The 16,119-nt window shown below is 41.2% G+C and overlaps 1 protein-coding gene across 2 annotated transcripts in view; it reads left to right on the top strand.

Annotated features, from left to right (window-relative positions):
• LOC119697410 (amyloid beta precursor protein binding family B member 1 interacting protein) overlaps positions 1-16,020 on the top strand; it is a 65,376-nt gene extending 49,356 nt beyond the window's left edge. The window contains exons 11-14 of one of the 2 annotated variants that reach the window (XM_038128162.1): positions 5,696-5,794; positions 6,726-6,843; positions 10,669-10,766; positions 12,746-16,020. In XM_038128162.1, the coding sequence (XP_037984090.1) occupies positions 5,696-5,794; positions 6,726-6,843; positions 10,669-10,766; positions 12,746-13,282 (852 nt within the window). In that variant the 3' untranslated portion in view covers positions 13,283-16,020. The remainder of the gene's footprint in view (positions 1-5,695; positions 5,795-6,725; positions 6,844-10,668; positions 10,767-12,745) is intronic. The other variant, XM_038128163.1, reaches the window with a different exon arrangement.
• The last annotated feature ends 99 nt before the right edge of the window (positions 16,021-16,119 follow it).

Raw genomic sequence — 16,119 nt, 5'->3', positions numbered from 1 at the left:
GTAGTTAAGGTATCCAAAAGCATTGAGCATTTTGTGAAAATACAGCCAAAAGCCAAAGCTTGTGACACAAAGTTAGTCACTTTTTATGCTTCTGGCTATTGTTTCTGCCTCAGAGACTGAGCAATGATCCATATATTTTGGGGCAGGGAATGCAATGAGATGCCTGAATAACTTCAGTTTACTTTTCATGTTTAGTGTTGGAAGAAGGCAACTCAAAAGAACATTTTATTGGGATAATCTCCAATTTCATGCACACATGGCCTTCAGTCATTTGTTTTGGCAGACACCACAGAAACCACATAATTCAGTTCCCATTTCTTCAGGTTTTCAATGTGTTTTATCTTTTTTTCCTTAGGCAAAGAGTTTATATCTTAAAATGCTATCTGTGGACAAATATTTTTTTTAACCTCTCCAGAAAACAAACTCTTTATATTCAAGTGCTTCTGTTTTTTTTTTATCTGTAGACAGTTGATACTTACAGGGGAGACAGTGGGACAGGGGAGAATATGAGGTTCTGTTCCAAACCTCTTCAGTGCTTTTCTGGGTGAGACATCCTTTTGCAGCCTGGTGTTTGAGATGCTCAGATCTTAGTACCTGCAAAATCAGGTTCAATGATGTGACTAATTCATCATTATTAAGAGTTTTGACATTGATAGATGAAAGTTCACTATAGTCGTTATTATTTCAAAGCACTATTAATTTTTTTTAATTTGAAAAAAATTCTGGAGAGCCTTTCTACTTGCATATTTCCACTTTTCTTTTAAACGATGACTTCTAGAGTTGTTACTGTTTAGGCAGTTGTCTTTCATAATTTGTTTTGGTGCTGCATATTTCAGAGGCAAAGGTGCTAAACCTTTCCAGAGAAGATGTTTTCACTTTGCTGTCAGATGATTTTAATGATCTTTTCAAGACATGGTATGCACCCTATAGCAAAATAATTTATCTGTCTATGTATGAGGTGGGGCATACAGAGGTTAGTGGTTTTTTGCCTTACAGTACAGTATTTCTCACATGGCTGTTATTGATGTTGTTGACCTCTGTTAGTCTCACAGACAAGTTATTACAGAGACTCTGAATCTAGTTTAGTAAAACCAGACTTGCATAGTGACTACAGCTGCTTATGTCTGTGTGCTGGACTAAACACTCTCCTGAGACACAGGAGCTGTGAAAGGAGGAAATTGGTCCACACAGAATCATAGAATCGTTTAGGGATCTTCACACCAAGTCAGCATTTCCAGGCACTTCCAATTGCCTAGGTTCTTTTTCAAATTGCTTATTCTGAGTCACCATTTTCATGCACTATGTAGTAGATTTTATGTGAAGTTTTAAGTGGAAAATTGAGCTTGAAAAGGTCAGCATTGAGAGCCGAGAATTCTGCCATTTGTACTGCCAAAGCAATTCCACTATGATACAGTTCCTCCAAGTGAGCAAATGATGGGCTGAGTGGGCTGGGACAATTCTTGGCTGAAACATTTTACTTTCTTACCTAAAGTGGCATGCTTCATGCATCTAAAAACCACAGGAAGCCAAATGTCCTCATCTGAGCTAGTTATTAATAATCTTGTATGGGTAGAAACCTTCAGGGCTAAGCTTGGTGCTGCTGGTGTTTGTTCCTGTGGTCTGGCCTTGCAGACAGCTGCTGTAGGCAGCCTCTGTACTGGCAGCCTGGAACAGTCCTCCTTAGGTCTGATCGAAAGCTCTTGTGAGGTGAGGAGTATATTTCCAGTTGACCTTGGTGGGCTTGGATCCAGTAATGAGTTAAGCTTTATGTATCATTCATAAAGTAAAAAGAGCCAGTGCTGCTGCTGCTTCTTGGAAAATGAGAGACAATACAGTTCTCAGCTGTAACAAAGAGATTATGCAGGGTGCCTGCATGGCTCTGAGGTGTCTGACCGTCCTTCGCAGAGCTGGGGGTTCAGCAGCCTGCTAGTTTGGTCCCTAATTGACAGCACATATTTGTGACTGTGCACTTAATCACGGTTGCTGATTGGAGTAATTTAATCAAGGAACTGATTGGGGCAATTTGGAATAGGTCCCACTGGTGAATATCAGTATTTAAGATGGATTGCCTGGTGGAGACAATAGCCAGCAAATGACAGGGTAAAGGGTAGCCAGTAAGTAACTCACATGTTATCCAGCAAGGGACCCTGTCACCTTGTTCACTGACAATTCCCCCTCAACTTCTCAGGATTGTGAGACCCCCCACAGTCTGAAAATATTCATAGGCAGGGTAAGGAGTGAGCTGAGGAAATTTGCTGATGATATATATTATGCAGATGATCAAGGAAAGGGCAGACTGAGGAATTCTGTGAGACTGAGGTGCAGTGCTCAGTAGTTGTCAGATATATAAATCAAGCATTAGGAATTATTAGGAAAGACATAGATGATAAAACAGCAAGTGTTGCCTTACCATGGCACAAGTTCATGGTTTCTGTTCACCTGTGCAGTTCTGGTTCTCTCATGTCAGAGAATATATAATAAACTTGTAAAATATCAAGCAGAAGCAACAAGGGTAAGCAAAGGTAAAGAATTACTTTGACTTGAAGAATGACTGAAGAGACTAGAAGCCTGTGGGCTAGAAAGGAGAGACAGCTTGCCATGAGTATGATGAGGACCTCTAGGCTGAGGAGTGGCATAGAAAGGTCTGGCTAGGGGTCAGGCATTCAGCATCTCTTCCAAAACAAGAATGTTACACAGAGCTAGTGGCAGCCAGGTTCAGAGAAGGAGGCGGCTCTTCATAGAGTGTGTGACAGACTTGAGAAAGTTGTTGCTAAAAGGTGTTGTGAATGCCAGAACTCTCTTTGTGCTCAATAAAAACTGAAGTAGTACCTGGAAGAGAACCTATTTATGGAGAAACTGTGAGTCTCATAAAACTGCTGAAAATCATTGTAGACAGAGCTGCAGAGAAGGAAGTATCATATAGCTTATCTTGTACTTCTTCTTCCCCCATTTCTGGCCACTCTCAGAGTCCAGGTGCTGAGTTCAGGGACCTTTGATCTGATGCAGTACAGGTGTTCTTGTGGAACTGATATTTCCATAGGGTGCCCCAGAGGAGAAGTCTGCAGCAGCCTTTCAAGCAGATCCCCATGGCAGGGCCGTGTGTATGTGCAGCACCATTACCTAGCTCACTCTAGGCCTTGACCTTCTGTGCCTTTTTATGCAGTGTGGACAGTCTTCCAGATATTTGAATAATTTGTTAAATTATGCAAGTCTTCTATTTTTGCTTGTGATAAAAACACACTCTGGTAGGTGTTTAAAAATGGGGCGGGGGGGGAGGGGAAATATGTAGATGCAATGGATTTCTTGCCTTGAAAAAGACAGGGAAGGAAAAACTCCTTTAAAAAAGCTCCTTTTTTAAAGGCTTGGGTGCCATCTGCTGGGTTCAGTAGGACCTGACACCCTGGAGCAAAATTGCTAGTTGCTGGTTGAGAAGTGCCTGAAGAACTGACTTTACCAAGGGTTGCAGTGTCTTTGCACCTCCTGGTTCATTTGTCTCCATTGGTGATAACATAACCCAGGTATGTGGGATGTACTCTGCCACATAAAAAATTGCCTGCTTACAGTTCCCTTTTAAAGGTACCATTCAGGCTGAATTCTCTGATTTTTCACTGTGTTTGGTCACCTAATGGAGAAATGGCGGAAGGAAACAAGGATTTTTGGGCATTGTGTCCTAGCCACGTCTTGTGCTAGCAGAGGCTACTCTGAGCAGCATTCAGGCTCTCTGAGGATGTGGGGACAAGGACAGGCAGATGCTGGGAGCTGGAGCAGGCTGTTTGTCCAGGGGCCTGGTTACTGCCTCGGTTTGATACGTGGCAGAGGTGTATAAAAACAAGATACAACCCTGTACATTTGCCTGTGTGAAGGGGTGATGTGTGAGTGTACCAGGTGAGTGAGGGTCCACTAGACGGGCATGGCCCCTGCTCTGCAGTTAAGGCACGTGGTGACAGTGAGCTGGCACCTCTGGGCTTGCAGTGGGAGCTGTCCCTTGCTCTCAACCTGGGAGTGCCCCAGAGCAAGGTGATGGAATAACCATCACAGGCACTTCCAGAGGTGGAAGCAGATTCATTGTCCAGGGGAGATGGCCATCTCTGTTTGCAGCAAGATTGGGACCTGTGTGAGCAGGTGAGTGCAAACATGCAGGAATTTGTAACATGGTTACAAGTAGTAATCCCTTTAGTTTTTTCCTCCTCACAGTTATCTCCATGGTATGTTCCCTCTCACTCCATAATCTGATGATGCAGAGCTTTGGCAGCAATAGTGGCTTGTGCAGTCCTATCCTCTCATCTATCCCTTGCTATTCATTCTGTCCCCAAGCCACAATGTTCCTTATTCCCTCACCCTATGTGAGGTCATGCTGCTGACTGCTGGGTTTAAAAACAAATAAACCAAAACTACAGCATCATGAAATGGGTTATATTTAATCCACACCAGTTCCGTTTTTGGGGATTTTTTTAAAATCAGAATGTGGCCACCTGAGCAGCTGGGTCAGCACAAGCAAGGGAAGCCTGGTGTTTGCAGTGCTGAGCAGGGAGCAAGGGACTGAGGAGCTAGTCTGCTGTGTTTGGCTCTGCTTTTGGGTCACCCAGCTGTGGGCAGGTTTGGCCTCTGCAGCAGGACGTCCCAGCCACCAGCAGATATTTGTGAGAAGGTGGCACCTACATGAGCCAGAGGCTGGCAGTGCTCTGTGCTGAGCACAGGGAGTGACCTTGCTGAGTTCCCCATGTGCAACATTGCTCTGTTTTGGGGGCTTAATGACACCTCTAAACCCAGTGTCCTTGCTAGGTGGAGGTGTGCTTTGAATATTTAACTGCACAGGCTGAAAAGAGAGTGAATCCTTGGAGCATATTTAGCTACTCTTTGTGCATTCACAATATTTCACTAACTGTGCACTTACAATTTTTAAGAATATAGATAGAAATGAACACGTAAATAAGGGATAATGAAGTGTTTTTCCTTTGTGTCCATTCTTTCCTTTGCATATCAAGAGATGGCAGTATGTTATTCCATCCAAGTTACTAAAGACTTCCACCATTCTCTGCAAGGTTTTAAAATTGTAGAGGTTTCTGGTACAAATGAAAAAGAATACTTCCAGTGGTGCTGGATTTTGAATGATCCTCTACCTAGAACGTATCACAGTTTTATATATAATTTGTGCAAAAACAGCAAGAGTAAAGCAGAATAAAAATATATAAGAAGAAAGCCATAATTGAGCCCAAAGAAAAGCAGTCAGTAAGGAGGAAAAATCTGTTTGAGCTGTAAGTTTATACTTAAACAAATTTAACATAGTCTTTGAAAACTAATTATGTTCAAAGTTCAGTCTAAGTGCCTCATGTATGACAAACCACAAAATGAGAAACACACTTCCTTCTAGTGTTTGTACATTGAGTGTTAGACCTTAAACCAGAGCAATTATAGATTTCATTGAGCTCTAGATCACTGTTACATTTCTGAAACCCTTGAATTCACATTCCAATGCATTTAAGTGGTTTCAAGCAAAAGCTGCCAGTGGTCAACTTGTGTGTTGTTCATAATCACCATAATTTTTATATTTTCTTATACTCTGTTTTTGCTGCATTTTTTTTTTCAAATCATCTTAATGATGTGTTTTCACAGGGTCATTGTATGGTTCCTTCAGGCTTTCATAGAGTGATTTAATTTCTGTGTTTGTCTTATTTTATAAATCAATATCTTTCAGCACCCCCAGATTCAAAAGGAGTCGCAATATATCAAGTACTTGTGCTGTGATGATAAAGCAACCCTGCATCAGTGGGTAACAGGAATAAGAATTGCCAAGGTGAGATTAAAAGCAAATTTACTTTAATATATTTTCTGTAAAAGCAAATCTTCCTGAGGTTGCTGACTGTCATCACCTCAACTGGAAATGCTGTGACAATAATGGACATTCACGTTGACATTCATTTTACCACAGAAACAAAGATCAGAAGTGCAGGATGAGGATGGATTTGCTGAATGTCCCTGTGCCTTAGCTATCAGCATGTTTTTCTTATTAACACAGGAGTGAGTTCAGTAGCTATAAAACTCATGTATTCATAAAACTTACTGCACAGTTATCTGGCTCAATAATAATATGCTGTAGCTAAAGTGTGCAAGCTCTGGTCCGTCCATTTGTGACATTTTTCAGACAGTCCTATCCAAATTGTCCGCCTCACTTTCTTCAAAAAGATCCTAATTGACAATCCATTTTTCTTTGTACAAAGCATTAAGGTAGATGGATTTATACATAGTCTTGGTATTGGCTGTATTTTCCCACATAAACCTACTCCTCTTATCTGTTGTTAGTTTGGGCTTTTTCCTGACAGTTTTGCTGCAGGGTGGCATATAAGAAAGGTGTGGGGTGAACATAAAATTATGTTGTGTCTTAGAGCTGTTTGCTCTAAAGCCTGGGATTCAGTGTCTCAAGTCTCCAGTTTGAAAATGTAATACTTGGGAAAAGATACTGAGAACAGTTGATTTTAAAGCCAGGTTTCAAGAAGTTTACAGATACTGAAACAAACATGAAATGTAAGAATTATATCAGTAGGATTGTGTTTGGTCATGGGGATTAATGTTTCTTTATGCTTTGCACCTGGCCCTACACAGAAAAGGCACACTACTTCTAGAAAGACACCTTTTAACAAAACTAGGTAGGAAGAAACAAGGTCAGAAAAGTTGTCCAAGAGTAAAATGAATGCTTGGCTCATGTTATTGTTTTGATTCTTTTGCAGTATGGCAAGACACTCTATGACAATTACAAATGTGCAGTGAAGAAAGCTGGCTTGTCCTCTTGGTGGGCAAATCAAAAAGTGGTGGAGCCAGCTGCCCCTGCAGGATCCTCATCAGCAGGTACTGATTGTCCCCTTCTATTATCATCAGTGTTGCATAGAGTCTTTGTCCAGAAAACTATCCATGGATTCAGCAAGATGTCTTTTTACAGACAGGCCAGTGTAGCAGCAAAGCTCTCACTTTACAGTTAGAACTTGGAGAACACAAAGACAGTTCACTGGAAATGAGTTTAAATCTGCACAACTAAATAAGACATTTTTCTGTGGGCATCTAAATCCTTTATCCATCTTCATTTTGCAAACTGATGGTCCATGTCTTGAAACTTTCTGTTTGCCCATCTCTACACTGGCTGTATTGGAGTTTTTCTTCCAATTAGTAAAAGGAGTGAGTGGGATATTCTGAGATTGATCATTATGGAAAGATTAGGAATGATTAGAAATCATTATAGAAAGGGTGAGTCACTCTCTGTCCTAGCCTTTCACTCACTCATTTGCATGGTAACAATGTGGGTGTTAGGACATGAGTAAGAAAGGACCGCGTTATTTTCTATCCTTACTTTTCAGTAGCTCCATCATACTGCTGTTACTGATCTAATAATCATACCAGTACAACGGTGAATGATAGTAGGTGTAACTTGCATGACTATTTTTAGTTTACATGCTTAAGATATGCTTTATTAAGATGGGCATGCTGGTCAAGTACTTACTGTCATAACACAGGTGAAGTCAAAATTACTGTTGGAAGTTAATATTCTGACTTCTCATGTAGACAACACAAATACCTTTCTAGGGCTTCAGTTCACATTTTTTTGTGTACCTAGGAGATAGAAGGTGGTTTTCCTACTATTCCTTGGAGTCAAATCATGTTACTAAAGACTTGTATGGCATGGGGAGACCCAAGTAACAGACTGTTTTGAGATCAGGGATGTTTCTAATGGGGGAAGGTGTCTTTAAGGGCTTGTTTTACTACTCATTATCCTACTCTGATTTTGTTAGCAATAAATTCATTTTACATCTCTTAAGTTGTGCCTGTTTTGCCCTTGATGGTATTTGGTGGGTGATCTCCCCCAGTTCTTATCTGAACCCACAAATTGTTTGTTAAATTTCTCTCCTCTGTCCAACTGCAGAGAGGAGTGAGTGAGCAGCTTTTGTAGGTGCCTATCATCTGACCAGTGCCAACCCTTGACAGGAGGAAGTTTACTTGAGGGTGGGTTTGACAGTTGTGGAACATTTGTGTTCTGGTGCTGACAGCAGTAGAGAGGGGGCTGGCCAGGGAGGCTCCATGCTGGTGCTGCCATCTGTCCTGGATATGGGCAGGACTGAGGCCCTAGAAAGGCTGAATATACATCTCTGTGACTTCAGCTCCTGACTAGAATCCAGGAGCATTGCATGTGTTCAGTAGAATATCTGCTAATTTTAACTAATGGATTGCATTAAATGGTTAAGTAGCCTGGAAAGGTTTTTGTCATGTATACTGTCTCTGTGGAATTCTCTCTGAAGGATCATTAGGGTTGTAATTGAGGCAAATCACTGTGATTCTGGGTATCTTACCCTTGTTGTAGTTGCCCTACATAAAGCCTGGGGCCTGGCTATGCTACTAGAACTGCCTAACTGTGAGCAGCTGTTGGTTTGTGTTTTGGAAAAGGAACAAAGCATCTTCACTTCTGTTTTCAGATGGCTCCATAGCCATTTATAAGTGCTGACTTCAGTATAGGCTAAAATCTGCTATAGAAAACTACACTCCTGTGTGAACTGGGCAGGGGCTGTACTCTGTTAATTTCAGTGGCAGCCAAGGAAGGCAGGTGAAACTTTGGTTCTCACCATGTATCCATTATTCCCTGGACACAGTGCTGAAACTAGCATTGGTATGTTCACATGTACCCCAACCTGTGTAGTCTGTGGCTTTGAAGCATCCCAGGTGCACCTCAGTCAAAATATGTTGTTTCCCTCTCTGCCTTACTGTGTGCCCTTGAACACTAAAAAAATCAGTTTATGTAGTGGTCTTGCACAGTATCATGATGTTTGATATATGGAAGATGTCGCTTTACGCAGGTGTTCCTTATCACTACAAGGATAAATATTTTGCATTTGGGCATCTATATTTTGCATTATTTGGACTACCTTTTTTTTTTCCTTAAAACAAATGCTAATTCACTATAAAATTTTGAAGAAATTAACTTGTAAAAATATTATAACATTTAAATTAAAAATAAATCTTTATAATAAAATGCATAGGCTCACATACTATATTGTCTGGGAGTCCGTTAGCTGGCTGGCAGGAGATGATGTATCAAGTGTTTATGAAATCCATTAACAGAAGAGGAAACAGATTACTGTGTCCCAGCCTTCTGTAACATCATTTTTGCCAAGTAGAACACCATACCTGCACTAGATAGAGTGGATCTCTCTCTGCTCTCCTTCATTTACTTAAATCTCAGTATGACTGAGGGCACCAACATCTTTGAGCAGTGTGAAAACCAAACTCATGCTCTGCTATGAACAGTAGGCAAAGGGACGTGAGACAGTAACTTGCTCCACTTTAGGGAGCAAAACCCCTTTGGACCACAGAACCCAGGGATTTACATCTGCTTCCACTGAGGAAGGAGAGCCACAAGATTGGTTTTATCTTTGTCTTTGTTGACTTCCATGTTAGTCCTTCAACACAAGACTGTAGTTTGAATGATCCTAAGGGTACTTTGGATTAAATATGCTGAACAACATGCAGGCACAGGTATGAAATTAAGCATGTTAGACCACCTTCTGTCATCCCTTGAAGCTTAAATAGCCTTAGTAAATTAGGCACACTGCGGATTTTTTCTTACTTCTCTGCCAGTCATGGGATTTGCGAGTATGGCAGTAAAAATACTTTATTCCATTTCTTGTCATATTCCTGGAACCCCTTTGCTGATCAGTAAAGTTTGCATTAAGATTAAAGCCATTGTTGTGCTTAGTCTACCCTGTAGGCAGCTAAGGGTTCACTAACATCTGAGAAGTACATGAGTGGCACTTGACTGGATCTCAGAACTGCAAATTATAATACAGCTAAGGCAGTCATTAAAGTTTGCAAATGTAGGTCTGTAGGCACCAAACACTGTCTACTACTTTGACACATACAGCTTTCAAAAATGCTACACTAAACTGGAGAGTATTTAATCCTCATCAAACTACACAGGGGCAGGGGATTTTTTTATAATTAAACTTGTAAATTTTTTCTTTGGTCTCATATTCACTTACTCCATTTGACAGTACTGGGTTATTTATGCATATCCCTTGCACAAGCAGAAATGGTGGGCAGATGTTTTGCAGAGCTTTAACTCAGCCAGCTTTCAGATCTGCACTAATCTGAGAACACAGTGAAGTTCACAGATCTTTGTGATTCCAAATGGGGCAGGTATTTCAGAGCTGGGGAGATGCTTTAGCTCATTTACTAAAGAAAGTGGATCAGCCTCTCGGTAGGATTTCAGACCTTCCACTCCAATGACTGATTGAAATGAAACTATGGTGCTTTTAGTCTTTAGCCTAAATTAAAAAAAATAAAAAAGCAATAAAAACTGGGAATATAGTAATACTCCAGCGCACTGCAAACTTCAAAATGCTGTTATGTAACGCAGGTATTTTAATAGAAGGTACTTATGGATTTTAATGTAAGGTACTTTATTTTCCTTAAGTAACAAACTGAATAAGAAAAGTCACAAAATGAGCTTGGAGTAGAAAACAGATTTTACTGAGTTATGTATAAAAACTTTGTAACAAGTGTTTCCTTGTAGAAGTTGTAAAGAAATTTTTAAAGTTGGGTATTCCCTGATTATATCACAAAAAATTGTATCTCTGTTAATATCACAAAAACATAACACTCTCTTCCCTCTGGCTCCTCTCCTTGTCACAGGTGCTGTTCAGTCAAATGGACAGATTCCTCAAAGTGATCATTGTTCCAGTGCAGAATTTCCAGACACTCAGAAGAAAGTGGATACATCTGAGGCACAAGTGAGCAGTTACTACAGTTAAATGTCATCTGTGGACAAGTTTTCCAAGTTTGTTTTCCTTCACCTTCTGTCTTCCCCTTCAAAGTGCCAATGAGAAGGGTTTGGCTCCTTGGAAAGGTGGCTGCCCCACATACTGCAATCAGTGTGTGTGCTGTGCAGATCCAGGAACCTCCAATGGGAGGTGAAGGCACAGCCACCCACTGCTTCTGTTTTTCAGAGCAAGCAGCCATGAGTTCATGTAGCAGGAATAGGAATGTGCCTGCTGGGATAGTCTCAAAGTGTGCTTCCAGAACCTTGGTGCCCTGTTCTGTCTCATCAAAAAAAAAAAAAAAAAAAGTCTTGCCTTAGAAACACAAGTAGTGTTTTCAGTAGGAACACTGCACAGCTGAACATGAGTGTGTAAGAAAGGAGAAACTGTGAAGAACTAAAGGAAAACCTTACGTGTTTTCCTTCTGCTCTAGATGCATTTCTTGTTACGCTCCAAATTTCATGTACTTGCACCAAATCTGGCTGTAAAAATATCAAAGGGTACAGTAAGAGAACCTCAAGAGCATCATACAGAAAAAAAAGTGTGCATTTGTTTGCAGGTCATCATTCAATCTCTTCATCATGTATGAAGTGCACAGGATAAATGAAAATAAATTCCTAGGATTTTCCTGTCACCAGCATTATGTGTTCTACACTTCTTGTTTCTATCTTTGAGTTCTTCCTGTTCCTCTGTTCTGAACCTTAGTTCCTCTGGACCAGATCACATTCTGAGAACTCAGCCACTGGTTCCTTCCTCCTGTGTCTCATTTACTTCCATGTTTGTAGGCAAGGAGTGACAAAGAGGAGGCATACATGTTATAATTAGCTCATGCTAGAATTAATGCTGCTGCAGGGGTGCAGAGCACTTTTCTCTAGAAGCAGCAAACAGGAAGAACTAGAGATCTCCATGCAGCCACTGGGCTTTGATCTCATTGCAATTATGAACATGGTGGGATAGCTCCTGTGATTGCAGTGTTGTCATGAAGGGCCACAGGCTGTTTAGGAGAGACAGACCACGAAGGTGCAGTGGTGAAGTTGCCCTCAATGGGAAGCAACACTTGGAGTGTGCCGAGCTCTGCCCTGGTGAGGATAAAAGGGTGGACTAGTAAGGGTGACACCATTGTGGGTGTTCGCTACAGGCCGCCTGATCAGAAGGAGGGAGTGGATGAGGCCTTCTACAGGCAGCTGGAAGCAGCCCCACAGCCACAGGCCCTGGCTCTTGGGGGGCTTTAACTACCCTGACATCTTCTGGAGAAGCAAAACAGCAAAGCACAAGCAGTGCCGGAGGTTCCTGGAAAGCCTTGATGACAACTTCCTGTCCCAGGTAGTGAAGGATCCCACAAGGAATGCTGGGCTGCCCGACCTTATACTAACAAACAGGGAAGGCCTGTTGGGCATGCGACGGTTGGGGCAGCCTTGGCTGCAGTGACCACGAGCCTGTAGAGCTCAGTATTGAAGGAAGAAGTAGCAGCACAGAGAGTAAGATTTCAAACAGGGACTCCAGGAGAGCTAACTTTAGCATCTTTAGGGCTCTTCTTGGAAGAATCCCATGGGAGAAGACCCTGAAGGGAAGAGGGGTCCAAGAGAGGTGGTCAGTATTCAAAGATCATTTCTTCCAGGCTCAAGGACAATGAATCCCAAAGATACTTCCTTGATGTTAGTCTTACTAACTGCAATCACTTGAAATTTTAAAAGCGCTCATCTTCTGTGGACAGCATTCAAAGAAGCACTATGAATACTGTCAACAGGGAGGGTTCCACTGTCAAAACCTCTATGGGCAGCTTCAGAAAGAAAACAAAATACTCTTTTCATGTGTCAGGTGAAATGTACTCTACCTAATTGCCCTGTCTACTGCACTCATGTGTTTTCACATCTTTTTATGTTCTTAGGCAGTGGCATTAGTTTACAGGTTCACTGACTGTGTCTGTCCTTTTATTTTTCTGCTTATTAAAGGCTGAAACAAATAACGCCAGTGCACCTGGCCTGGCACAACCATTGCTGAGGCCACAGAAAGTCCAGAGTAAGAGGACGTCACTGCAGCCTCCTCCTCCACCTGAAAGGCGTTCATCTGCTATTTCTGCTTCACCAGTTCTACCCTCCAAAGTGAAACGAGACAGTGGCATTTTCCTAACAGATCCAGAGAGCTTTCCAGCACCACCACCTACATTGAAGATTGATTTTCCTCCACCACCACCACCATCCGATTTCTGTGAGCCACCTCCTGATTTTGTGCCTCCACCACCACCAGTCTCCAGCAGCAGTAATGGAGATGTTCCATTCCCCCCTCCACCTCCACCTGTCTCCAATCAGCCACCACCACTTCCAATGAAGAAACCTGTACCACTTCCTCCAAAAAGGCTGGAAAACACAGGACAAGGTGGAGAGCCACAGTCAACAGGGCCACCTCTGATTGCAGGGGCAGGCAAGCAAGCAGATTTCATGTCTGACCTAATGAAAGCTCTTGAGAAGAAAAGGGGGAACAGCTCCTGAATTCTGGGTGTGTAGAGTAGACTTTAAGACATAGCTAGTTTTGTGAGGCATTGCAGAAGGTCATGTTGGATGAAGCTTCTCCAGGAGGAATTCTCCTTCAGAGTTCCTCTTGGTGGGTCTCAAAAGGTGGGGCACCCTTTGTCCACCACTTTGTCCCTGTACCCTGCTCCTTTCCCCGTGCACTTCACCATCCCCTGCTCTTAACTCCCATTCCAGCACCAGACCAAGGTAAGAATTAGCTGGAGAGTCTTGCTTCCCTCCACAAGAACAGCCAGGGATGGTGGAGCAGCACTCTGGAGCCAGCCATTTCAGAAAGTGCAATGCATCTACTCTGGCTGCCTTTTTAGTGGTATTGGAGTTAAAGGAAAAATACGATGTCCTCATGCAAATTTTGAGAAGTGGGAAGGAAGATCCCTTTTCACAGAAATGCCTTTAAAAGTTCTTTATCAGAAAACTTCCAACTGTGGGGGCTTTTCTTCCAATACAAATATGCTTTTAAATTTTTTTGAAACAGTCTGTCTTAAAAATTAAAACCTCAGCTAGATAATTGTGAGACGCAAGTAGGGCCAGGACCATTTCCAGACAGTGTCACCCCAAATGTCACCCCACTCCTGTTTCTATATGCAACTGAGTCATATCTGTCACCATTCACAACTGCTGCTTTGAAATCTCATTTATTTGGTTACCTTAGATAAAGAAAAAAAATTTATTTTGAAATCATGTATGCTTCTATGGTAAGCAGGAAATTTTTTTTCTCTTGGTTAACATTTGTCTTTAAACTCTACCTAGAAATGATTTGTCCTGGGAAAGACTTTGTAATTATTTTGTACCTGATAGAAATGTCTCCTCCTACATTTTTTTCATTTGTTCTCCCCATTTAATTCTCCACTGCTCATTTAAGCAGCATTCATTGTTAGCTCTTAAATAAAAATAGCTTCTATTTTATTTCTGTACAAAGTGTCACAGTTAATTAACAGCCATTTTACTGGCAATTGGAACTTCAAATATTTTAAAGAATTTTTGCCTATGCCTTCTGAACTTTGTTTTTATTTATTCTGGTCTTTGCCTCTTTTTATGCACATTTGACCTTGTAAGATACCATCAGCAGTATATCTCTGTATTTTGAATTATAAAAAAGCATAAAAAGCGTAGTGTGTGGTCGAAATAAATAAATGTATGAAAGCAGCTCACAGAGCAGGGGGTGAGCCTGCTGTGTTTGACAGAGTGGATTCCTAGATCCAGAAGTGGTGGTGGAGGCAAGAGAATGACAAGCTGGTGGCAGTGCCACGGTCTTGGTTTTGGGTGGTCTTATTTGTGGCTTAAGGTTGGTTTGTCAATACTTACATACCTGCATTACAGAATGCTTAGCAGAAATAAGAAAGCTGTAACCATGTGTTCATAAAAAACCTTTCCCTTTGAAATTACTACTTTTAAACAATTTTCTTTTTTTTTTTTTATTAAAAGCTGAAAACATTGTTTAAAACCACATGCATTTCTTCCTGAAATGATTTTGCTTCAAACACTATGTTAAGCTGACAGAGAGAGTCCATCCAGCTCTTACTGGTTTTTGAGCTCCCTTGCTTTCAGCTGAACTGAGCAAAAAGCTCTCACCAGAGAACTGTGCCCACCATTAACAAAAGTGTCACCTGGAAGTCTTGGATTGACATGCTGGGACATTCACAAAGTATCTAAGCACCTTCAAACTGCCAAACTGAGAAATGCCCTCGAGACCAGTGCAAGGCTCATCCAAGCCTCAGTTCAAAGTGGAGGGGAAAAACACCAATGGCCTAAAAGTAAGAGGGTTAAAACCAGGAGTTTAAAAAAAATTAAAAATGAGGAAAGGATTACTGTTTCCCAATCCCTTTCCATATATAACTGAAGGAAGCATTATGCAGAATCATTGAAGAGCTAGGTATCATTTTCTGACTAGGTATTAGGAGTGCACATATTTGACATACTTAGGTGACAACAGCTGTCTGTGAGTCAATTATTTTTAAATCAAATTACTTTTATGAAATATACACCCAGCATCAAAATAAAGCAGAACATGTCCTTGGAAAAATGTTGCACAGTAAAGTCACAAACCACTGAGACTTTGACAATGGCTTTTCTAGCATTCACTTTTCTCCCCAGAATGTTCAGCCTCCCACCCTATTTCCTCCCTTCTCTTTTGTTACAACACAAAAAAATCAATTTTAATACATTTTACGTCTGCAGTCGATCATAATTCATGCACTTAATCTTGCACAAAAGAAGCTGAACTTTGTTCAAAACAAAAAAATCAAAGCCTACAGAAAACTCCAAAAATCAAGTAAAATGCTGTGATGATTAGACCTCTATCAACTATTTTGTGTAGGTACATGGTTACATGGAATTTTTTAAATGTAAGATTTAAACTCCATTCAAAGAACAAAGCTGCCTCTTATTGATGCACAATTATCTGGCTTGATCTGGCACCAAAATATGCTGCAAAACACAAAAAGTTGTTCCAATGCTGTAATTCAAAGCATTTGTAAAAAGAAATTAATCCTTCTACTTCTACCTAACTTATTGCCTTCTAAACGGTCTGCACATCACTAGACCTTACAATATTTTAGCCTGAAAATATTTGAAATTGCAGAGTGTCCTTTTTAACCTTCCTCCATACCTGAAATGGAAGCAGTCTCAGCTGAGATGCTCCCAACACAGTCCTTTTCCAGGGCCAAACAGCGAATTTTTCTTGAGACTTCATATCTATGCACCAATAATCTTTCTGGTCCTATTAAAAGATACTTTCAAAGAGCAGTGGTCGTCTGAATAAGCACCTGACACCAGCAAAGACACCAAAACTTACTCTG

Source organism: Motacilla alba, chromosome 2, assembly GCF_015832195.1.
Source record: "Motacilla alba alba isolate MOTALB_02 chromosome 2, Motacilla_alba_V1.0_pri, whole genome shotgun sequence".
In the NCBI taxonomy this organism is placed as follows: Eukaryota; Metazoa; Chordata; class Aves; order Passeriformes; family Motacillidae; genus Motacilla; species Motacilla alba.
This window is presented reverse-complemented; position numbering and strand designations above follow the sequence as displayed.